The 24,885-nt window shown below is 44.8% G+C and overlaps 2 protein-coding genes across 5 annotated transcripts in view; both read right to left on the reverse strand.

The window, feature by feature from the left end:
- Snupn (snurportin 1) overlaps positions 1–3,905 on the reverse strand; it is a 27,370-nt gene extending 23,465 nt beyond the window's left edge. The window contains exon 1 of one of the 4 annotated variants that reach the window (XM_010626318.2): positions 3,816–3,905. Coding sequence is in view for 2 of the 4 variants with exons in the window: in XM_010626333.2 (XP_010624635.1) it covers positions 2,837–2,900 (64 nt within the window). In the remaining 2 variants the exon portion in view is untranslated. Of the gene's footprint in view, positions 1–2,836; positions 3,030–3,731; positions 3,786–3,815 lie in introns of those variants that run through there. The other 3 variants (XM_010626326.2, XM_010626333.2, XM_010626308.3) reach the window with 3 other exon arrangements.
- A 7,849-nt stretch (positions 3,906–11,754) lies between these two features.
- On the reverse strand, positions 11,755–12,962 carry Imp3 (IMP U3 small nucleolar ribonucleoprotein 3). Its single transcript, XM_010626296.3, has one exon. It carries the CDS (start codon positions 12,942–12,944, stop codon positions 12,270–12,272), a length of 675 nt encoding a protein of 224 aa, XP_010624598.1. The 5' UTR covers positions 12,945–12,962; the 3' UTR covers positions 11,755–12,269.
- Positions 12,963–24,885: the final 11,923 nt, after the last annotated feature.

Genomic DNA, 24,885 nt, shown 5'->3' on the forward strand with positions numbered 1-24,885 from the left:
AAGAATCAACAAATGGAATCACATCAAATTAAAAGGCTTCTGTAGCTGGGCGTGGTGGTGCACGCCTGTAATCCCAGCATTCAGGAGGCTGAGGCAGGAGAATCTCTGAGACCAGCCTGGGCTACATAGTGAATTCCAGGTCAGTCTCAACTACATAGTGAGACCCTGTCTCAAAAAACCAAAAAACAAACAAAAAAAAAACAAACAAGCAAAAAAAAAAAAAGTCTTCTGTAAACAAAGGAGACAGAGTAAAGAGACAACCTACAGAATGGGAAAATTTTTTTGCCAGTTATTCCTCAGACAGAAGATTAATATCTAGAATACATAAAGAACTCAAAATAATTAGACTCCACCAAATAAAAGACCCAATCAAAAAATGGAAAACTGAGGGTCAGGGGTGTGGCTTAGAGGTACAGTGCCTGCTTAGCACACACAAGGCCCTGGGTTTAAACCCCAGCACCACCAAAAACAAAGCCAAAAAAAGAAAGAAGTAGAAAGACAAGGAGGAATAGGAGGAAGAGGAAGAGGAAGAGGCAGAGGCAGAGGAGGAAGGAGAAGAGGAAAATGAGGGAGTGAACTGAATAGACACTCCTCAGAGGAAGTACAAATGATCAATAAATACACCAAAAAAATCGAACATCTCAGCGCATTACAGAAATTCATATTAAAACAACATTGAGAAAAAACAAAAAACAAAAAACAACCCTGAGGTTATATTTTTTTTTTTTTTCTTTTTTGGTACCAGGGATGGAACTTGGAACCTTGTGAGGTAGGCTTAGCACCTCTGAGCCAAATCCCCTGCCTTTACAAACCTATCTTTATAGCAACACAATTCATAACAGCTAAAGCTTCAAAAGGGGCCTTATATGTCCATCAATAGATGAAAGGATAAAGAAAATGTGGTTTTTATGCACAAGAGTATTACTCTGCTATAAAGAAGGATACATATGAGTCACTTGCAGGAAAATGGATGCACCTTGAGACCATAATATTAAGTGAAATAAATAAAAAAAAAATTGGGGGGGCAGGGTCTCACTATGTAGTTGAGACTGACCTGGAACTCACTATGTAGTCCAGGCTGGTCTCAAACTCACAGTTATCCTCCTGCCTCAGTCTCCCCAGTGCTGGGATTACAGGTATGCGTCACCAACCCCAGCCCAATAAATCAGATTCTAAAGCTTAAAGATTGCGTGGCTTCCCTTCTGTTAGAAATCCAAAGTGGGCTGGGGATTTAGCTCAGTGGTTCTGGCTCCTGCCTCGCAAGTGCAAGGGCCTGAGTTCAATCCCAGATACAAAAAAAAAGAAAAGAAAAGAAATCCAAAGTATAAATAAAGAGCAAATTAATAAAATAGGAAACAGGGACATCAATCTTTTGCAAATGCTAAGAGGACCAAGAGATGGGAGGAGACAGGTAGAAAGGGGACATACAAAGAATTAAGATGTGTGATGTGCATGTATCAACGCGCACTTGTGCGTGCACGCGTGCGCGCGCGTGCACACACACACACACACACACACACACACCCCAAAAGTCAAAACCCCCAAATTCTAGTTACTGTCTCATTTTATAGTTCTAATTGGGTGGGTAGGTTGGTGGGTGGGGGTTTTTCAGGGCTGCCTTGTGAAGCTCACTTGGAAAAGAGCTAGGTTATGGAAGACTGTCTAACAGGGAAGGCTAGGGCTCCAGAAGCAGGAAGACATGTGTGGTATATGAGGCAGAAAGGAAATTGATGTATTTGGGAGACAGGCCACCCCCATGGGCCTTAAGTGGGAGTAGGAAAGAGGAGTGAATTCACACTTCACCACACTACTGTGAGTGATGGCATGAGGTGGCACAGGTGCTCTCTCAGGGCAAAAGGTATGCTTCAGACTATAAGAAACTAACACTCAGCAGGGCTATTCCAACCCTCCCTTCTGGTATAAATCAGAGGAATTAACAGGCTCATCTCAGGACCTCCATAGTTCAAACACAACTCCAAAATCCTCCAGTCAGCCATTGAGTTATTTTTCATTACACACTGAAAATCAGATGTTGTTCTTAATTTGAAAAATTAGATATTTTTTAATTTAAAAATTAAAAAAAAGTTTTTTTTTTTTTTTGTACCAGGGATTGAACTCAGGTCCTTGCGCTTGCCAGGCAGGCAGTGGAACCACTGAGGTAAACCCCTGGCTTCTAAAAACAGGGCTGGGGATTTAGCTCAGTGGTTCTGCTGCCTGCCTCACAAGGACCTGAGTTTGACTCCCAGTACCAAAAATAAATTTTTAAAAATAGTGGTTAAAAGGAGCTGAGAATGTAGCTGTCCTATAGCACTTGCCTAGAATACATGAAGCCGAGTTGGATCCTTAGTACCACATAAGAAAAAAAAAAGTTGTGGTTAAATACATACAGTTTTGTTTTTTGTTGTTGTTGTTGTTGTTCTAGTTCTGGTGTTTGAATCCAGGGGCATTCTGCCTTTGAGAAAGGGTCTCATGTAGCCGTGGAGGACCTAGAATTCATGATCCTCCTGTATCAGCCTCCTGAGTGTTGGGATCATCAGGCACAGGCTCACCCCTTTCTATATCCTTATTTTGAGACAGTGTCTTGCTAAAATTGCCCAGGCTGGGCTTAAGCTTACAATTGTCTGCATCAGCCCCTTAGCCATTTTTAAGTGTACCATTCAGTAGTGCTACACTCCCACTGCTGTTCAACTGATCTCCAGAACTCTTTTCATTTTCCACAAGTGAACTTCCACACCCTTTAAAAATGAAGGCAACTTTAGTTGGTAAGATCAACAAATCATCAGTGTGAATTTGAGATGTGTCTTCAAATATCTGTAAAGCAACCAGAAGTACTCACTTATAATGTTGAGGTCCCAGAAGAACCAGTGATGCGATGCCATACAAACCACCCATGATGGCATTCTTTTTTTTTTTTTTTTAATATTCCCATACTTTTTTTCTCTACAAGGTCTGACTCTACACTTCAGGTTGGCCTTTAATTCACTATGTAGCCCAGGATGGCCTTAAATTCCCAGTGGTCCTCCTGCCTCAACCTCTGTACTGGGATTACAGGAATGTGTCACCGTGCCTGGATTTTTTTTTTTTTTTTTTTTTTTTTTTTGCGAGGCAGGCAACGGAACCACTGAGCCAAATCCCTGGTCCATATTTTTTAAATTTGGGGACAAGGTCTTCCTAAATTGTTACGTTATCCAGGCTGTGCTGGAATTTGTAATCCTTTTGCTTCAGCATCCCAAAGCTCTGGGATTACAAGCGTGCACTCCCAAACCCGACTAATGGAAGTTTTGAAAACTTCATTAAAGTTCATCAAAGACAAAACCCAAATAGCTTTATTAAGCTTTGTCATGTTTCATCTTGGTGTTGGCTCTAGCTATGCCAAGAACCAATGCCGTTCTGGGTAGGTACCAGGACGGCTTCTTGATTGGCTGGCTTCCTGTTACCCCCAGGACGTCACTGTCACCCAGGGCTCCGACTTTAGCCACGTACGGTCACCCACACCCACACTGCCCTCCATCCCCAACGCGCCACTTGCCCGGCGCTTCCCCAGGGGCCTGGCACAACTCCACCGTCCTCTCGCCCCGTCCCCGCCCTTCCCCAGCAGCCGGATCCTCTCAGCCACATGCCGTTCATTCCCCCACACCACGTGTCCCGCAGGGTCTCGGTCAGGGGTGTCCTAACACAAGCCGCCGAAAGGGAGGCCTCGGCCTGGTTCTGCCCCCTCGAGGCCGGGGTACCGAGTCTGGATGGAGCAGCTCACAGCCAGAGACCACGGGGTAATTTCGGGGGTGGAAGGGCCCAGGCATGAACTCGGAACTCACCCAACGAGACGACAGTTGCGCGCGCCGCTGCCTCCGAGAACCAACCAATCAGTTGCACGGTTTGGGGGAACGCCCAATCAGTTGACCAGGAGGGCCGGGCCCGCCTCCTAGGCTGGTTTAGCTTTGCGGTTTCCGGATCCTTCGACCCACCCCCCACCCACGGTGAATGTCGGAAGGGGCTTTGCCTCCTGCCACTACTTCCGCCCTTCATGGGTGGGACTTTTCCAGTCAATTGAGGCGGGGACCTGCTTTGGTGTTGTCCCGGACTTTCCAGCGGAGCGAGCTAGACCAATGTCTCACTCTTAAGGCTCCTCTCACCAACAGGAGGAGCCGCGATCTTTTGTCTGAAAGTTCCCACCTCTCCATGTCCAGCGTCTACTGCCTCCCTGTGCATGTGCTTTCATCTGAGTAATGCCAGTGGCCTGTGTGACTCCCGTTACACCCCAAGTTTCAGACTATTAGACGTTCCCTCTGTATTCGCCCTTACAATCAATCACAGCCCCTTGATGGGCTGGGAGTTTCTCTTCTCTACTCTGCTGTGGCTTGGCTTTCCACTCAAGTAGCCAGCAGCCAGCCCATGGATGGCACTGTGAATTGCAGGTGAAAAAGCGATTGAATTAGTACAGGCTGGGGCTCAGCGGCAGAGATTTAAGAGTCCCCATAAAACTGGTACAACCTCTTCAGGACAGGACTGAGATGTAAAAAATATGGATGGCTATTTATTGGATTCCTATGTGGATGGTCAGAACTGCACAGAAAAGGACAAGACCTCCAAGCACTGGAGGAAAAAGACTGAAATAGAGGGGGAAAGCCCCTAAATTCACATACCAAGGTTCAGGGGAAAGGTTCTGGTCCTTCACTCATATCCAACAGAGTAACATATCACTGGGAAGAAACAAACAGCAGCTGGAGGCAAGGTGTGGTGGTACAGGCCTGTAATCCCAGCACTCAGGGTGCTGAGGCAGTAAGATACCAGTGAATTCAGGCCAGTTTGAACTGCTGAGCAAGACCCTGTGCAAAAAGCCAAAATAGCCAGGTGTGGTGGCACATGTCTGTAATCCTAGCACTTCGGAGGGCTGAGGTGGGATTGCTTCAAGTTTGAGGCCAGCCTGATCTGCATAGTGAGACCCTGTCTCTTTACATTAAGACACACTGTTATTAATCTCCCTCAAAATTCTTCCCCTTGCTTAGAACACACTTATCATTGCATCTTTCTGATGAGATGTTGCATTAAAGGTGGTATGACCATAGACTCTACTTTTTTTTTCCTTTGTTTTGAGACAGGGTCTTGCTAGGTAGCCCAGGCTGACCTCGAGCTCACAGCAATCCTCTTCTCATAGACTCCCAAATGCTGGGTTATAGGCAGGCACCACCATGTCTGGCTCTTGCCACTTTTTGAAGCAGTTCTTGAAGTCCTCTTTTATGAGGTGTAATAAAAAAATATATAGTGACTGATGCCACCAACTACCATGCAATGGAAAAGTAAGCTTGCAAAAGCATAATGGCATGTCCTCATGTACTTTATTCACCAGATCTGGCATCATAAGACTTCTGGCTCTTCCCCAAAGTCAACTATGAAAGGTAAATGTTTTGGTTCAAGACATCACGGTGAGGCAGCCATGACAGCAAAACTAAAGATAGCAACTGCTTCAGAAAGTGGTGAAAGCAATGGAATGTGTTCAAAACAATTAAGATTAACTTGCAATGTGTTTCTTTTTTTTGGTACTGGGGATTGAACTCAGGACTTGTGCTTGTGAAACAGGCAGCAGAACCACTGAGCGAAATCCCTGGCCCAATGTGTTTCTTACTGTAATAAAATTTGTTTCATTTAAACACACAGCATATTTCCCTCCTAGCCTGGGACTGAGCTATCATACCTCCTAGCCTGGTATTGATCTCTCCTCCCTTCCAGGGCTACTCCCCTGGCTTGCTAAACCCCATACACTCAGCTGGTGACCAATGTGGTTGGTTAGATTTCCACCTTTAAGCCCCTCATAGGCAGACACTGTGCAGGCAGGGAGGGGCAGAAGGCCTCAGGTGAACTGTAGGCTGGAACTGCTTTCCCTGTAATGTCCCAGCTCTGGCTGCTCTTCCAGATTTGTTTTGTTTTGTTTTGGTACCAGGGATGGAACTCTGGTCCTTGTACTTGCAAGGCAGGCGGCGGCACCACTGAGCTAAATCCCCAGCCCTGCTCTTCCAGTTTTGATTCTCCTGACCCATGTTAGTCACTTGGAGCTCACTAGACTGGGGCCGGCTCCCATCCATTTGGTGATGTAACTTTACTTGAGGGTTTTGCGATTTAAAGGTGGAGTTTTTATTCTGGTGAACAGGTGCTAAACATCTTGCACAAATAGAGAAGTAGAGAGGCATGCTTGTTACTTCTCTTGGTCCTCAAATCTTACTTCTTAGTCCTGGCTCCTCCTCCTCCTCTAGGTTGGTTTCTTAGGATCCCTAAGGCAGGGATTTTAGTACATGTGATTTACCCAGAGAGTGCGCTGGGCAGGTAAAATCTCCTTTGAGAGACAAGGGAAGCAGGATAGGGAAGAGGAAAGATGGAAGTAAGGGTGTGGTTTCAGGTTAAAATCCAGGCAGCAGTTTGGCTATGTAGCACTGCCTTGAGGCGGAGGACTCAGTCATGCATACACGTGTGTTCATGTGTGTGCAGTACCTTGATTGAACCCAAGGCCTTTGCACTGAGCTACATCCCAGCCCTTTCTTATTTTTGAGACAAAATCATGCTAAATTGCTACGTTTCCCAAGCTGCACTTGAATTTTTGATCCTTCAGTCTCAGGCTCCAAGAGTATTAGGATTATAGGTGTGCACCACCAACCCCAGCTGGACTTGGCCTTTCGTTCATTCAATGCAGGGTAAATGATGTGACCTGTTAGATGTTGAGGTTCAAGGAAGGGCGGTCAGTTCTTCAAAGAAGGGTGACCAGTCAGGGATTTAGTTCAGTGGCACTGCAATGGTCCTGCCTTGCAAGCCCAAGGTCCTGAGTTTGATCCGTGGTACCAAAAAATAATTAAATAAAAATAAAAATAAAGAAGGGTGACCAACAGGGATAGCATCCACACCCAAGGCATTCTCTGCATTTCTATTTTGGTCTGATGAAAGAGCTAAGCTCTAAATTCTTACAATTTGCCAGGAGCTCATCTAAGCACTTTGTAGGAACTAATTTAATCCTCTTCTCCTCCATGTTTGGGATTGAAGCAGGTCCTTGTGCATGCTAGGCAAGTACTTTACCACTCAATTGCATCTCCAGCCCATTTATTTTGAGATGGTCTAAGCTGCCTCAGGCTGTCCTTAAACTTGTGATCTTCCTGTCTCAGCCTACAAGTAGCTGGAATTACAGGGGTATGCCACTATGTCCAAATAATCCTCTTCAATTTTTAGTTTATCACTATCTTTTTTCCTCCCATCTTTTTCACTTTTTGTTCTGTTTTGCTTTTCTTCCTGCAGTGTTGGGATTGAGCCCAAGCCCTTGTGTGCTGTGACCCACACAGAGTAGGGTCCAAAGCCAGGAAGGTGGTGGGAGATGAAGAATATTGGAAAATAAGGATACCTACCAAAATTATGCTTTATAACTGGGGCCAGGTAGGACCATAGCCTGATGAGCTAACAGCTGCCTGGCATCCAGTGCACACTTTATTTATAGTGTAGGAAGGCGGGGTAACTAGTGCCACGTGGCCTACACTGAATGTCATTATCTTGTGATGGGGCATGCACAGAAAAGGAACAAGGGGGCCGGGGACTTGGCTCAGTGGTTCTGCCACCTGCCTCATAAGTGCAAGGGCATGAGTTCGATACCCGGTACCAAAAAAAGGAACAAGAACACAGAATGTAACTGTCTCCTGGGGCTGTGCCATCCAGGATCTAGTCTATGGAAGAGAAAGGGAGTAGAGATTAGGCAAAAGGCCATCTTCAGGCTCACCCCCAGCACTTGCTCAACCACTGAGTTACATTGCTAAGCCCCATTTTTTTTTTTTTTTTGGTACGGGGATTTGAACTCAGACCTTGTGCTTATGAGGCAGGCAGTGGAACCACTGAGCTAAATTCCCGGCCCCCTAAACCCAATTTTTTAAGCCCCAATGTATAGTTACAGACAAGGTGGTGTGTGCTCATAATTGAAGCACTCTGGGAGGCTCAAACAGAAGAACTGCAAGTTTTCTGGGCAATTTAGTAATTTAGAGATCCTCTCACAATATAAATAATAAAGGACTGGGGATATAGCTGGGTGCAAAGGACTTGGCTTCAATCACTGGTATCGAGGGGAAAAAGTTTATAAGAAGTCATTTTCACATCTTCCCCCACAGAGAAAAAACCTTTTCTAAAGAATCTTGTATTTACCTCTCAATCTCTAGACCCAGTTTCTTTTTTGTTTGTTTTTATTTTTTATTTTTCTGAGACAGAGTCTTGCTATGTAGTTCAGGCTGGCCTTGAACTCGAGTCGATCCTCCTGCCTCAGCTTCCAGAGTGCTGGGATTACAGGAGTATGATACCATGCATGGTTTTTAAAAATTTTGTCATACATATTGATCACACTTAAAACAGGAAATTTGTACCTGTACATGACTTGTCTTAAATCTTTTTTCTCATTCCCTTCTCCTCCCTTCAACCTTTTTTTCCCCCCTCTCCATTTACAAATGCTTTTTTTTTTTTCAGTACTGGGGATCCAACTCAGGACCTTGCACTTGTGAGGCAGATGGTGACACTGAACTAAATCCCTGCGCCCCCTTCTTTTTTCAAAGAAAAATTTAAAACTCATTTATTCTGGGTCAAATAGAAGCAACCATGGCATGGGAACAAGACTCAAGTGACCTTGAGTGATATGCTCCAAAGCAGAAGAGGTTTAAGGTTTTATAGACACAAAGTTTTATAGATCAAGAACAAAGAAAATTGTAAATCAGTGTATGCCCAGCACTAGAGCACAAGGTAGGCAGTCGCAAGAGCAGGGCAATCTCTCCTTGTACTCAAAAGTCCTGTTCCTGGCAGGGTGGTGGATGGCCACTAGGGGCCTGTGTTCCATCAAGCTGCAGTACAAACATTAACCAAACTCCAGAGGCAAGAGGTCAGGCGCAAAGCTTAGCCACATGCAGCTATGTTCATAAAGTGCCTGAGACAGCAGAGATCATTCTGGCTCCGGGTATCAGCACTTCCACTGCTCACAAGCAGGAACCAGGGCTGCTGTCCTCCTCTGCAGAGGTCAGACTGATTATAGGGGAAACCCATATAACTTCCAACCTGCTAGATGTCAGATACAGTGAGTTCCTATTCCCCGAAATAATAAATTCTAAGGAACAACAGAGGCTAAGAGTAGGAAAGTTTATGGAGAACAGGAATGGGGAATAGGGTTAGCTACTAAGAGACAAGAGGGGTCCCGAATGGGTTACCCTACAAAAACTTTGTAAAAATTTCCATTTTTCCTTTTTTGATACCAGGGATTGAACTCGGATCCTTGCACTTGCAAGGCAGGCAACAGAACCACTGAGCTAAATAATCCCCAGCCCATTTTTTTTCCTTTTCCATTCTTTCCCTTCCCTCTCTACCCTTTCTTGGTCCCCTTTCCATTTGAATATGTTCTTCCTATTTCCCAGTAAGTATGCTCCATTATGCTCATTATTTACCCTTTGAGTTTCTCACACAAGAGAAACAATGTGACATTTAAACATGTATCTTCTTTATTTCACATAAAATTATGGTCTCAAAGGGCATCCATTTACCTACAAATGACTCAAGTTTAATCCCTTATTTCATAGTACTTCAGTGTACATAAATACATTTTCTTTTTTCATTTGCTAATGGGTATATGGGCTGTTTCCAAGATTTAGCTATTATGAATTGTGCTGCTATAAACATGGAAGATATGTATCTCTATCTCTGTGGTATGATTTTATGCTTTAAACTCAGGAAGACACTACATCCGTTTCTTGGAAAACAAGGTAAACAGGTTGTATCTGCTTGGATCACAGGTACAGGTTCCAACTGCCCCAAAGGCATCCATCTAGCTGCTTTGCCTTGCGAGGTGTGGTGAGCAGAGGTCCAGGAAGAGGGGTCCAGCCTCCTGGAGCCACCTTGCTCCTCCCTGAGATCCACACACCTGGATGCTCTCAGAGTGCCCCTTCAAACACGCAGACTGTGCCCAGACACCAGAGCTGGGCACTGGGGTCTCCCCTCCATTACTGAGCAGATAGTACTGAAAAGAACACTGCTTTTGAAGTCACAGGATCCTGGATTTAAATTCTGGAATCAGATGAGCTCTTGTCCCATTGTTTCCCGAACTGGAAAATATAGATAATTCCACTTACCTTGCACAGTTGGTGGGAAGGGTAAATGCAGCCTCTTCCCTAAAGCTTTCTCAGTTCCATGCTTGCTACCCACTCAATAGTTACACAGCACCTTGTCAAGACCAGACTGCCTGGTGCTGCTGCTGCTTTTCCTTGCTACTTGGGAAACTTAAGCTCTTTTGTTTGTTTTTTGTTTTTGTTTTTTTTGAGACAGAGTCTCATTATGCAGTTCAGGCTGCCCTTAAACTCACTCTGTAGCCCAGGTTGGACTCTTTTTTTTTTTTTGGGTACCAGAGGCGAACTCAGGTCTTTGTGCTTGCTGTGAGGGAGGCAGCGAAATCACTGAACTAAATCTCCGGCCCCCAGGCTGGACTCTTAACAGTTATGATCCTCCTGCCTCAGCCTCCTGAGTACTAGGATTATAGGCATACACCACCAGGCCCAGAGGAAATTTAAATGCTGAGATCTAAACTCTGACACACACCCCTAAGGGCTGGCTGGGCAGACACCGAGTCTCGAAAATGGGACTTGATCCTAGTCCACCACTAACTGGCAATACAATAACTGAGTAATTTCACCTATCTCTGCCTTGATTCCCTCATCTGAAAAGTGGAGAATAACTGGATTCCCTACTTCTTAGAATTGTTGGAGAGGTCACATAGGTTAATATAGGCAAGACACTTGCAACTGTGCCCAAGATACAGAAGCATTTGCCATTATTACCTGTCGTCTCTCATTTCTACACCAAATGCTGCCTCATACATGGGGAAGCAGAGAAATTGTATCTAAAAGCCAATTCACTGGCCAAGGCATTCTAGTCTCCCTTTTTATTTGTGGTAACGGGGTTGAACTCAGGGCCTTCACATTAATCTACATCCCAGCCCCCTTTTTTTTTTATTTTCAAGACAAGGTCTTGCAATATTGCTACGAGGCTGGGCTCAAACTTGCCATCCTCCTGCATCAATCTGCTAAGCTTACAGATGTGTACCATTGTTTGGGGTTTGTAGAACTCTAGCATAAAACTTGATAATCTCCCTACCCTTCCTTCTTATTCTCTCCCACCTTTTGTGTGTTGGGGGAGGATTGAATCCGGCTCCCACATGCCAAGTACACGGCTCTACCACTGAGCTACATCCGCTGCTCCTCTACCACTTCTAAGAACATGTTTCCAGGAACCTCCTGGGCCACTTCTAACCACTAGATGGCCAAGGTGTAAGGAGATTATTTCTTTAGGCAAGCAAACAGCCCTCTAATACAGTATTTATGGGACTAGACTTATCAATAGGAAGTCCTGCAGAGAAGAGCTTTGCCAAAACACTCATTCCGAGAAAAGAATTGATAAAGGGACAAATTTGTTCAGCCCTGTACAACATCCTGCAGCCTCCCCACGTGGTTCCTGTGGCAAACCTCACCCACAGAGGGGTCACCGCTGATCGCACTATACCTGTCTAGGTTTCTGAGCCGGGACATGACCTTCTGTAAGAAAACCAGACAGACAAAATCTGCATTTACGAAGAGAATGGGCCATTTATTGGTGTCAGGAAAGCGTTCCTTTATTTATTATTTATTTATTGATTGATTGATTGATTGATTGAGACAGGGTCTCACTATATAATTGAGACTGACCTGGAACTCACCATGTAGCCCAGGCTGGTCTCGAATTCACAGCGATTCTCCTGCCTCAACCTCCTGAGTGCTGGGATTATAGGCATGCACCAGCACGCCCGGTGTGGAAAGTGTTCCTTTAAATGGGAGAAACCTGAAACTTGGGCCCAAACTCTCCACAGCTTTTACTCACGATCAGAAGCAAATATTCGAATTAAATAAATTGAAGAAATTAGTTCTGCTACAAGACGATAAAGAACAGGAGAGTGATGTTCCTGCTTTTACACTGCAGTCTTCTGGTACCACCAGACAATCTCCAGGGTGGAACAAAACAGCTTCCCACGGTCTCAAAGCACTGTCATTTAATTGCCAGTAGTCAAGTTCTAAGAAAATTTCCTGGAGAACAGGAGTGACCCTCCCCACCTCGGCTGTGACCTGCAGTTGAAAAGCCAACTTCCTGATAATCTGCAACTGGGTGACGCCTGTCGAGAGCACTCTCAGACCGCCAACGTCAGGTCTCAGTTTCCCGGCTGGAAGAGGCAGCTGGAGCGACAGCAAGATCCGCTAGGCATCCAGATCAAAGTCATCGCGCTCCTCATTGTACTCCAGCACGTGTCGCTTGATCTTGGACGAGTCAACCCAGGTGACAAAGTCCTCCATACTGCGGGTGACAAGGAAGGCGGGGTCAGTTACCACGTCCGGGCCCACGCGCACGTGGCCCTGCTCCACAAATGTCACCGCAGCCTGGAGATGCTGAGCCATGCGCAGCTTAAGGAGCACGGTGGGCAGGCGGCGGCGGCAGAAGGACGAGGCCGTGACGAAATCGCAGAGCTCTAGCGAGCCGCGCGTGGGCACCAAGCCCAGAGCGTAGAGCTTGTTCAGCAGAGCGGCGGAGGCACGCACGCGGAACGGGTCGCGCTCTGGAAGGTCGCGCAGGCGCCGCGCCAGCTCGCGCACGGCCCGACTCAGCTGGTTGTACCGCGTGTAGTCCTCGCGCCGCTGCAGCCCGTAGCGCCGCAGCACTCGCAGTTCGTGGAGGTTGTGGTCGGTGACCTCCCAGTTCAGGAAGTCCACCTGTTTCAGCAACTTCTGCTCGTGGAACTTCAGCTTCCGCACCATGATGGCGGCGGCCGAGGATGCGCTATCCGAAGCTGTAGGGGCTTCCAGAGCCGCGCGACTTCCGCCCCTGCAAGCGAACTGGGCGTGCCTGGGGAGCCTGGACCAATGAAAGAATAGCATATAACCACGCCCCTCTCTTCTATTGGCAAAGTGGGACCATACCCCGTCTATGTCTCGCGTTCCTTTCTTACTTCCTGTTCGTAGGTGGAGGAGGAAGAGGCCGGACTTGCCAGCTATCTAGTCCTGAGGCTTCCTGGCACGTTTCCTAGTAACGAGAAAGCGTCCTGTAGTGCAGTGGTTACTTTGCTTTAGAGCTCGGCCTTTTGGGGACTTTCAGGACAGTCTCCCCCTGAAGAGGTGAAGGAGCTATTCCCGGGGAAAAGGAGTGACTGCCGTGCACCGTCGATCGGGGTTACCATGCCAGTGGGCTTTTGGGCTCTTTCCCGCCGAAGACCTTTCTTAGGCCGAGGTCCCAGGGCTGGTCTAGGGGTTCAGTCTCCTGCCACGTCAGGTCTCCAACCCAGGCGAAGCAATTTCTCCTGCCAGTGAGGCTGGGCGACCTGATGATTCCCGGGCCGCTGCATACATTACAGAATCGGCTAGGAAACCCTCTGGAAATTTTTGTTTCTCAGACAGGGTCTCACTATGTACCCCAGGCTATCCTTAAACTGTGTACCCCAGGCTGGCCTCGAATTCCTGGCCGTAGTGCTGAGGTTGCAGGAGTGCACCACCATCCCCGTCTGGATATATTTTTCTTCTTTTTTGGCGGGGGAGGTACCGGAGATTGAACTTGGGACCTTGTTCTTAGGTCAGCTGAACCACTGAACTGAATTCCTGGACCCCGTCTGGAAATATTTTTGATTTTTTTTTTTTCGGTTCGACCCAGAAGCAAGACCTCGAACATGCTAGGCAAGTGCTGTCCCCAACTGAACTACATTCCCTGCCCTAAAGATAGGTATTTTAAACAAAGCAGTCACGTGACTCATGACATCCAGCGAATTTGAGAAATTTGGGACTGTACGTACAAGCCTTTAGTCTGGGCTCAAACGTATTAGCCCGATGAAGGTGGATTTTTGGACAGTGAGCACCGAACGCTGCTTAGACTAGTCAGATTTGTAAAAATCTTAAGTGAGTGCTGTGCTTCCGGATGGATATGTTTTTTAGCCAGGACTTTGACGCCACCTAGCTTCTTCGAGGATTTTTAAAAAATGTTTTTGTCTTTTTAAGTAGAGTGTTTGTGTAAGACTTGAATAGGCTAAAGTGACTCCATGCTAATAGGCCAGACTGTGCTTCTTCATATGCTAATTGCTACCTTGGTTAACAGCCCACCCAGGGGCAAATGGTTTGACAAAAGGTGACCCTAGAACATTTCCTGCATAAGATAAGCAATGTGTTTGCAGTCTTGTTCTGTGAATTCCCTGACTCTTTGTTTAGAAAAACCTTATAAAAGGTACCTCAGCCCCTGAGCAGTTGCCTCTCTGAGCCACCTGGCTCCGGGAGTGCCGTCTGGCCAGACTAATAAAGGTCTCTTTACCATCTAGCCTGGTGTGTTCCTTCCTGGGTTTCTCGGTTCTCTGTCGTGTTCGCGGAGCCTCGCTGGGTGTTAGGGCCCAGCATCGTGGAGGCCTTTCGGCTGTTCACGCTCCGTGGAGTGGAAGTGAGACTTTAGGTCTTACATTTTGGAGGCCCCAGCGAGATACCCAGGCGGGAACTGTAAATCCGGCCGAGATTCTCTGTTGCGGGATCCAGCAGGAGATTCTCAGACACAGACCTTTGAAAGCCTCCGGAGGTAAGCTTTGTGCTGGCGGTTGCAACTGTCTTGTTTGTCAGGATCGAGGTGGCTGACGAGCCGGGAAATCTCCCCTGACCCCGGCCCTGACGAGGACTCCGGGTAGTAGAATCAAAGCTTTTCTTTTTGTGTGGCGCCTGTCTGTCTTGTCAGTGTCTCATCTGTTGAGTGTTAAACTAAATTTGTTCCTAGGGACAAGATGGGAGCATCCAGCTCCAAGACCACCCCAATGGATTGCTTTCTAACTAATTTTAAAATTGTTTTTTATCCCTGAGCAGAAGGATGATTACGGGATTAAATTCTCTCATGGAAAGCTTCGCTCCCTGTGTCAATCCGAGTCCCACCTGAGCAAGCGACTGTCTGCCTCCTTGGAAGGGAAAAGGTGCGTGCCCCCAGGATTTCCTGGGTTCCCTTTCTAGGACGCAGAGGCCGGCTCGTCAATAGTTGAACAGAAAGAAGGAAAATGAATAAAATCATCTGTCTGAATGGTGAGATCCCCTGGGTTGCTCCCTAGTTTGTCTTTGGAAGGGGACCCAGGGAGGGAATGTATTAACTTCTTAGGTGACTGTGTGTGAAAGAGAATTGGTTAGGAGAGTGAATGGGAAGAGCTGGGTAGCTTCCCTTGTACATCAAAAGGAAGGGAGGAGGGCTTATGCTTAAAGAGCCCTCCAGGCAAATAAACAAGGCTGTTTTCTGAAACAGAACCCTGGCACCCCACCCTTTGTCTTGCATTGCATCAGGGGACAAGGGAATATCTAATAGTTATGGGAAATGCTGATGCCAAACCAACTGTTCTGAAGTGCATAATTAAAAATTTTGATACAGATTTTGTGGGGGACTATAAGATAAAACTGCAACCAAAGATGCTTAAAAACTTTGTGAGTTATCATGGTCTCAGCTAAGCCAGACTTGGCCCCAAAGGAAAAAAAAAAAAAAACTCTAGACAAAAGAAAAGTTATCTGCCTTTGTTTTACTTACCTGAGACTTTGATAATGTGGAGCCTCTTGTGCTCTAGGAGCTACTCAAGCTTTTCTGCTCTGTGGTAATCAGCTGCTAGTAAGAACTATTTAGTTTTGTTTGTAAAACACCTGCTTGCTAAATCTGCCATTTTCCTGTGGTAAACTTGTCTCTCAGAAAATGTGACATCGTTACAGGCAAATCCCAGTGTTTCCCCTTTGGAGGAGGTCGAGATGTCTCCCCTCCACTTGAGTTGCTAAGATAGAAGGTATGAAGGAGGTAAGGGTAGAACAAAGTTGTTTAACCTTACTGCACTGGAGGATGCAAATGGGAAAGCATGATGGGACTCAGAAAAAAGATGAAACAGGGCTTACACTCAGATTAACAGAACTAAAATGAGAAAATCTCTAATGGATTAAAATCAGGTAGGAAAATTCTGAAAGACAAAAATATAAGGAAAAAAAAACTGCAAGCCAGAGAAACTGCAATTGTGTTTTGGCAGACATCAAGAGATTTTTACAACAAAAATCAAGTTAGAAAATTTTAACTATTTGATAAATGTATCTTTGTTTCAATTAAAATTAAGTTTAATTGGTGTGCTTTAAACATTTATTGTGCATTGCAAATTTTTGAATTTCAATTATAGGGTTAACTTGGTCTTTTATACTTTGTTGATAAAAACTCAAGGTTAATACTGTTCTATAGATAGCCAGTCAAATTTTAAGATGTAACAATCTTGAAAAAAAAAAAGAACACTTTAAGATTTTAATAGCTGAAGTTTGCTATAGAAGGTTAATAGTAAATGAGACAGAAGAAGATAGTAGAAAAGCTATGGGTAAAAGAAATACACTTTTGATATGAAAAGATTTTGTATGTTTGTCTTGTTAGAAAGATATAAAGAAAGATATACAAGACCAGAAGGCTTAAGTATGTAGAGAAGGTATGTGGAAGTGATTTAACAAAATTATATATATTTGCTTGTTGGTTTCAAGTTTGTTACAGAAGGTTTACTTTTATAATAACAGAGCTTTCATTCCTTTTGATTCTAATTCTATGAGATCTGTTAATTGATCTACCAAAGTTTTGACTAGTGTTAACTAAAAGAGGTTAGGGCTGGAGATTTATTTAGCTCAATGGTGCTGCCACCTGCCTTATAATTCAATTGGTCAAAATACATTTGAGTGTATTATAGTTTCACAAATTGTCTTACAAGTTTGTGTCTGTACAATTGTTTGAAAGGTATTTGTCCAATTATACTAGATTGAAATGACAGCAAGGATACTAATAATTTGTTAATTCCTATAACCTGGTTTTATAAGTTAAAATTTTGTCAAGATAATTAGGTATAAACTCAGATCTAGATAAACTGTTAATAGTAAAAAAGACAGCTACTCAGAGAAAATTTATTCTGGTCTATTCACTAATGCCTTCTGAAAAGATATACCCCCAGTAAACATGGCCAAATATGTTGTTATAGAATGTTTACATTGGTTATCATCAAAGGGTTAAATTCTAGATATGCTATTGTGTTATGTTTATAGTGCCCAATTTTCAAAATAGGATTTCTGTAGAAAAAGTTATTAAGAGGTTCTATAAAAATGCTTTTGATACCTAATTAGATTAAAGGTTATGAAGTTTCATACATAAAATTATGATTATTGTTAATTTTTGGATGTACTAAATAGGATATTGAGAGAGTATTAATGCTGCTTCAAGAGGCAGGATATAAAGTTTGTGCTGCTTAGAGATAAAAGGACTTAAATTAAAACATAAAAAATTTTTGAGATAAAAGGTTTTTACAGGATCTAGATTCTCTATATGTATAAATCTTTAAAGGCCCCAGAAAGACAGTGATTATTATAGAGTAAAGAGCAAGAGTCAGCATTTAAACAGCTAAAACTAACTCTTTCTGCTGCCCCCCTGTATCAGGGATCCTAAATGTGATCCAGCCTTTTAGTTTGTACCTGACTAAAAGAAATCATACTGCTTTAGGGGTGCTCCTTGACGGAATAGGGCCATAGAATTAACCAGTGATATATTTATCTTAGAGTTTAGATCCAGCTGTGAAGAGATAGTTCCTTTGTTTATAAAGCCCTGGCAGCTGCAGTAATGGCTAATTGAGAAAGCTGACCAGATAACATTAGGAAAAAGTAAATTATTCAGTTTTCCCATGCCTTTTAGAACTATTGAATAACAGGACATTGATGGCTCTCAAATAATAGAGTCACATAATATCAGGCCCTCATCTGTGAAAATTCCCCCCCTTATATTTTGCTCCAGCTAAAACCTTAAACCCTGCTACTTTTTTGCCCTCGGAACCTGGCCCCCTGACCACGACTGCCTCAGGGTCACTGACGAATTGTTATCCAGTCATCTAGATCTGCAGAAAAGACCCCCTGCCTGAGGTTGATTCCTTCCTGCTCAAGGATGGGAGCAACTTCATAGAAAACTGGGTACGCTATGCTGGCTATGCAGAGATGACTCAAGATGAAGTGGTCCAAGCAGGATCCCTCCCCACTGGATGGTCAGCTCAATGAGCAGAGCTATGGGCACTCATACAGGCTCTCCGATGGGCAAAAGGAAAGAGGGTAAATGTTTATACAGATTCCTGGTTGCCACTCGATATAACTATGGCACAGTCTATAAAACTGTGGGCTTCTCACAGCAGAGGGCACTTATTAAAATTAAACAGGATATAATATAGTTATTTGAGGCAATGTGGAAATCTGACAAAATAGCTATAATATTTTTTTAATTCCAAGGTTTGGTCTGCCTCTCTCCATAGGCAGTGACAATGGGCCAGCATTTATAACAGGTTGTAGAGACTTTAGGGCTTATCCAGTATAAAATCACAGGGGTTAAAATTGTGCAAGTATTTAAAAAAATATTCAAGGGTAAATTAAAAATAAAAAAGACCCTGTGATGTTAAAATTTAGAAAAGGACCCCTTTCTGACCTATATAGAAAGGGCCATATGAGTCACTTGTAGTTACTCCCACAGCTATCAAGGTAGCTGAAACTCAGCTACACCACTCTAGAGTAAAACAGAATTCCAGGGAATCCGACTCTAGGAGGCCAAGAGACAACGCACTCAAAGCCCTGCTCTCACCACACCGGAAGCTGGTGAGTCTACGCACGGCTGAAGAAGGAGAACTACAATCTAGATATAGACTCTTATATTGTGTCATACTGTTAAGAGATGCCTTTACAAATTGCTGTGACCCCTTAGCTAAAAATTTAAAACAATGAATCAAGGATTTGATTCTACCTAAGATCAGTGGGGATTGTAAGACTTGAATAGGCTAAAGTGACTCCATGCTAATAGGCCAGACTGTGCTTCTTCATATGCTAATTGCTACCTTGGTTAACAGCCCACCCAGGGGCAAATGGTTTGACAAAAGGTGACCCTAGAACATTTCCTGCATAAGATAAGCAATGTGTTTGCAGTCTTGTTCTGTGAATTCCCTGACTCTTTGTTTAGTAAAACCTTATAAAAGGTACCTCAGCCCCTGAGCAGTTGCCTCTCTGAGCCACCTGGCTCCGGGAGTGCCGTCTGGCCAGACTAATAAAGGTCTCTTTACCATCTAGCCTGGTGTGTTCCTTCCTGGGTTTCTCGGTTCTCTGTCGTGTTCGCGGAGCCTCGCTGGGTGTTAGGGCCCAGCATCGTGGAGGCCTTTTGGCTGTTCACGCTCCATGGAGTGGAAGTGAGACTTTAGGTCTTACATTTGTATCTGGAAAAGAATACATGTGTAACATGCAAGTTATTATGTATAATGAACACTCATGAACCCAACAGTTTAAGTACAAGACCATTTCACCTCCCTATTCCACCCACTTTCTTCCCCAAACAGAAAAATATATGCTGTCCTAATATTGTTTGTTTCCTTTTGCTTAAAGAGAATTTTATCATACCTGCATCCCTAGAAACACTGTAGAGTAGAAGCTTAGGCCCTGTTCCTGATCTACAGTATCAAAATTTGCATTTTTCACAAGATAATTTGTGTGCATACTGATGTTTGGGAAGTGTTCCATAAAAAAACAAGACACTGAGCTGGATGTGGTAGCACAGGCCTGTAACCCCAGCACTCTGAGAGGCTGAGGCAGGAGGACTGTAAACTCAACTCCAGACTGGGCAATTTAGCAGTTTAGTAAGCCCTTGTTGGCTGGGGATTTAGCTCAGTGGTTCCGGCTCCTGCCTCACAAGTGCAAGGACCTGAGTTCAATCCCTGGTACCAAAACCAAAACAAAAACACTTAAATAAGTCCTTGTTTCAAAATACAAAAAAAAAAAAAAAAAAAATTTTAAAGGGTGGGGATGTAGCCCAGTGTGAAAGTCCTGAACTGCCAAAAAAAAAAGAGGGCTGGGGATTTTGCTCAGTGGTGCTGCACCTGCTCCTCAAGCGCAGGGTACTGAGTGCAATCCCTGGTACCCAAATAAATAAGTTTGTTTGTGTAACTGTAATTGCTTTCCCCCCTGCTATCAAATAGCCTACTGATTGACTTTATTAATCCATTTTCCTGTTGGTTTTTTTTTTTGTTGTTGTAGGATTATTTTGAGGGACTTTTTGTTTTGTTTTTTGAGACAGGGCCTCACTATTCATTTCAAGTTGGCCTTGAACTCATTACATAACAGAGACTGATGTCCAACTCACAGCAATCCTCCTGTCTCAGCCTCCCAAATGCTGGGACTACAGGTGTGGGCTACCACTCCTGGTTTACTACTAATATCCTATGTGTCTCTTGTTGCACATATGTAATCATTTCTCATATGCCCTGAAGTAGAATTGCTGTTTGACCTTATTAGATGTTACGAAGTTGTTTTCCAAAGGGGTTGTTCCAGTTTATATCCTCTAGTCCTCATTCTCATTGATGCTTGGTTGTTAGTTTTCTGGAGAGTTGAACAGAGGACCTTTGCACTGAGCAACATCATCATTCATCATCATCATCGTCATCATCATCATCATCATCATCGTTTTCTGTGTGTTTTTGGTTTTTTTTAGAAAAGGACTCACTAATTACCTAGGGTATGTTTGATCTTAAAATCCTTTTGCTTCAGCCTTCCAAATAGCTGAGATTAAAGATGTGTGCCATCCAGGAGGATTGCTGCGAGTTCAAGACCAGCCTGGGATACACTGTGAGTTCCAGAGCAGTCTGAACTACTCAGTGTGACCCTGTCTCAAAAAAACAAATGAACAAAAAACAAAACAAACCAAAGATGTGTGCCATCATGCCTGACTCAGTTTTCAAAATCTTTGCCAATCTGGTATGTACTGTTTTTGTTTTGTTTTGTTTTGACAGGATCTCACTATGTAGTCTAGGCTGGCCTCCAACTCCTGGCAATCCTTCTGCCAGGATCATAGGCGTATGTCACCACGCCCAGCTGGATTGCTGATTTTGAAGATGAAAGAGGGTCAGAGATGTGGGCAGCCTACAGGAAGCTGGAAAAGGCAAGGAGAGGGATTATCCTTAGGGAAGGCACACAGCCCTACCAATATCTTGATTCTAGTTCAGTGAGCCCCACTTTGGATTTCCAGTTGCCAGTACTATAAAATGACGATTTTTTTTTTTTTTTGCATTTTGAGACAGGGTCTTGCTATGTAGTCAGGCTGGCCTTGACCTCACTATGCAAACAATGCTGGCCTCCAACTCAAAGCAATCCTCCTGCCTCAGCCTCCTGAGTCTTGGAATTATAGGCATGTGCCACCATGTTTGGCTCACGATGACAAATTTATATATTTTTTGACAAATTTGTATTGTGCGAAGCCACTAAATTTGTGGTTATCTGTTGCAGCTATAATAGAAAACAAGTACAGATTGTCTACTTTTTTTGCTAGTTGATTTGGAGGTGTTCTTTTTACAGTCTGAATATATTCTCCTTAACCAGCTATATACACTGCACATTTCTTTTCCCAGTTTGTACTTTACCCTCATATTCTCCATCTTCTCTTTCATCTTCAGCCCTCTCTCAATATGTCTATAGTAGTACTTTTGGTTAATTTCCTTTTCCAGACAACACAATAAATATAGTCATCTTTCCATATCTGTGGGGGCTTATCCCTGTACCCCAAGGATAACAAGAACCACAAGAAGAGTACACCCTTGTATAAAATGGCATAGCATTTGAGTAGAACCTAAACACATCCTCCTGTACACTTTTTTCTCCCAATACTGGGACTGAACCCAGGGCCTTCCCACTGAGCTACATTCCCAGCTCTTTTTATTTTTTATTTTGAGATAGGGTTTCACTAAATCACCCAGCTGGACTTGAACTTGTAATCCTCCTGCCTCAGCCTCCCCAAGTGTCCCAAACACTTTAAATTATTTTTTAGATTACTTATATCTACTACAAAGGAAATGCCATGTAGATTGTTATACTGTGTTGTTTAGTGGGTGGTGATAGGGAAAAAGTTTGTGCATGTTCGGTACAGATGCAACTGTTCTCTTCCCTCCCCTTTTTTGGGACAAGGTCTCACTAAGTAAGTAGCCCAGGCTAGCCTTGAACTCAAGGCAATCCTCCTGCCTCAGGCTCCCAAGTGCTGGGATTATAGGCATGTGTCACCACACCCAGCTAAGAAAATATTTTTTATACAAGTGGTTGATACTTCTCTCAAGACCCAAATCTTGCTGGATGTATGTCTGTAATCCTAGATACTCAGGAGACTAAAACAACAGGACTTCAAATTCCAGCCCATCCCCGACAATTTAGTAAGAACCTGTCTGGGGGAAAAAAAAAAAGGCCCACATCTTTTTGGCCACCATTCTGGTCTAACCTACCTTAAACCCTCCCAGTTTATCTTTTTCCCAGCCATTGTCCCTGTCTTTATGGGCTTGATTCTCAGAGAGGTCTGCCTAGAAGCACTGGGCACAGTACTCTCATGCTGAAGCTGAACATTGGGGTACAAACAGGAAGTCTAGGGTGGGGGAACCGCTGTTTCCTGTGCAAAGGTCAGAGTCCCAGCAGGAAAGAGAACAAGCTTCAACTAGAATAAAATGAAGAATGTGAATTCAAAGAATTCCTGACAAAGGAATGGGCAGGGTTCAGGGAAACCGCAAGATTAGTGCAGCTTCCCATACTGTGGGCTGTCACCCCTAGATGTGAAGCAGGGAGGGAATCTGCTGAGGGGTAAAGTGCTCCTCAAGAACCTGGAAATCAGGGTGACCCATCAGGGCGAGGCAAAGGCACCTGGAGCAGATGCAGGGTAACTCCATGATGGATGGTCTGTGAATATGTGGCCCAAATGTTTGGGACCAGACTAAAGACATCAGGGTAGGGGCTGGAGATCCTGGGATGGGGTTGGACCTGACCCTCAATGGATTTGAGGAAATCTCATCATCTGTATGCAGTGAGCCTGCCCACGGAGAGTATTTACAGCCATTCCTGGCACTTGGTACTACTAAAGAAGTAGCTGCTATTTTTTTAACAGTAGCAAAGTTTAATTAAAGGTAGGAAAATAAATAGGCTTGGCAGAGTGAGTTTGGCCCAAGTATAAGTAGGAAAAGAAGTACACCCTTCAGCGTGAGGGCCATCCATGCAAGAGAACACTGTAGCCAAAAACTCAAAGGCAAAGATCTGTTTCATATCATCCACTGCTCAGGCTGACGTCAAGTCTAGCCCATCCTATTGAAATAGTTTCCCATCGCAGGAAACTATTCTGTGCATGTGTTCTGGGATTTTGTTAATTAACAGGTCACATCTATTTCCCCAGCCATCTTTGCCATGCCTTAATTGCCTGTGTCATTTAGTAGCTGATGTTGTTAACCCAGTTTGCAGGACAGGTGACAGGAAGGTGTAAGGAAGCCCATGCTGCCTTGATTTTCGGACAAAAAGATCCAATTCTGCTTCTCAGTTGTGCAATTTGGCACCTGTGTTCCTGGGGTTTGTCTGTAAGCCTGCTATTCTGGCCAAATACCAGTCCTGCATTACACCCATGAAGTCAGGTTTTGGAGCCTGGCAACTGTGTCCCACAAGTCAGCTAAAGGTGAGTATGGGTAGGTCCTGCCTTTAGCAACACTGCCAGTGTCAGCAACAAACAGGAAGAATAAGAATGAAGGGATGAAGGTCTAGCTAGGAGGGTCGGCAATGCTCCAAGGCATGTCCAGAAAAGCCTTACCTTAGGCACCTCCTCCTCCAAGAAGTTGTCCTTGATCTCTACTCCATCCAGGCTGGCATAGTGCCCTCCCATGCACTTTGTATGGCACTGGCCAAATGGCACATCTGAGGGTTCTAGAAGGGAAAAATGATGACTTTTTTTTTTGTACTGGGGATTGGAGCCAGGGCTTCCCATATGTAGGCAAGTACTTTACTATTGGTCTACATCTCCAGTCCATCCTACTTTTTTTTTTGAGTACTGGGGATTCAACTCAGGACCTTGCCAGGCAGGTGCAGTGCCGCTGAGCTACATGTCTGGCCCAACCATTTTACTCATTTAAAAACATTTTTGGAGAGTCCAGGGATGTAGCTCAGCAGCGCCGCCTGCCTGGCAAGCACAAAGTCCTGAGTTACACCCCCACCCCCCCCCGTACCAAATATTTTTGTTTGTTTGTTGTTTTTTTGAGACAGGGTCTCACTAAGTAGCCCAGACTGGTCTCAAACTCACAGCGATCCTCCTGCCTCAGCCTCCGGAGTGCTGGGATTACAGGCGTGAGCCACCACATCCGGCTAATTTTTGTTTTTTGAGACAGTGTCTCACTATGTAGATCAAACTGGCCTTGAACTCACTATGCTAGCCTTGGACTCGAAGCAATCCTCCTTTAGCCTCTCCAGTGCTGAGATTACAGACCTGTTCCTATACCCTGGCTCCTTTTTTATACTTTTGAGACAAGGTCTCACTGTGTAATTCAGGCCAGTCAGGAGCCCACAGAGATCCTCACGCATCAGCCTCCAGAGTTCTGGGATTACAGGCTTGTGCCAGCACGCCCAGCTTCAATTTACTCATTTTTGTAGCCCAGGGCCCAGTAGCTACTCTTAATGCTCTTGGGGGCAAGACTGAGGCCCTGGGGTGGAGGGGGCACAGCTTGGGAGCTGGGGCAGGGGTAAGGGAGAAGAGAATAAGGTGGGGAGGAGGAGCGGGAGGGGTCCGGGCCTCTTCCACTCCCTCGCTGCTTCCAGCCGCGCGCCCTCAAACTCCAAGAGTTCCCCGCACTCGCGTCGCGGGACGGGCGGGGGTAGTACAGGCCTCCCTTGACCGCCGACTCCTGTGTGCGTGGGCCGGGAGCCCCGGAACAGGTTCTCAGGACTCCGGCGGGAGCGCAGGAGCGCAGGGTTCCAGTTCCACCCGACCGGGGCGGAGCCGGGAGCGCCGTGGCCCGGGACCGCG

This window comes from Fukomys damarensis, unplaced genomic scaffold (genome assembly GCF_012274545.1).
Source record: "Fukomys damarensis isolate Sample0158 unplaced genomic scaffold, DMR_v1.0_HiC HiC_scaffold_25, whole genome shotgun sequence".
NCBI classification, from domain to species: Eukaryota; Metazoa; Chordata; class Mammalia; order Rodentia; family Bathyergidae; genus Fukomys; species Fukomys damarensis.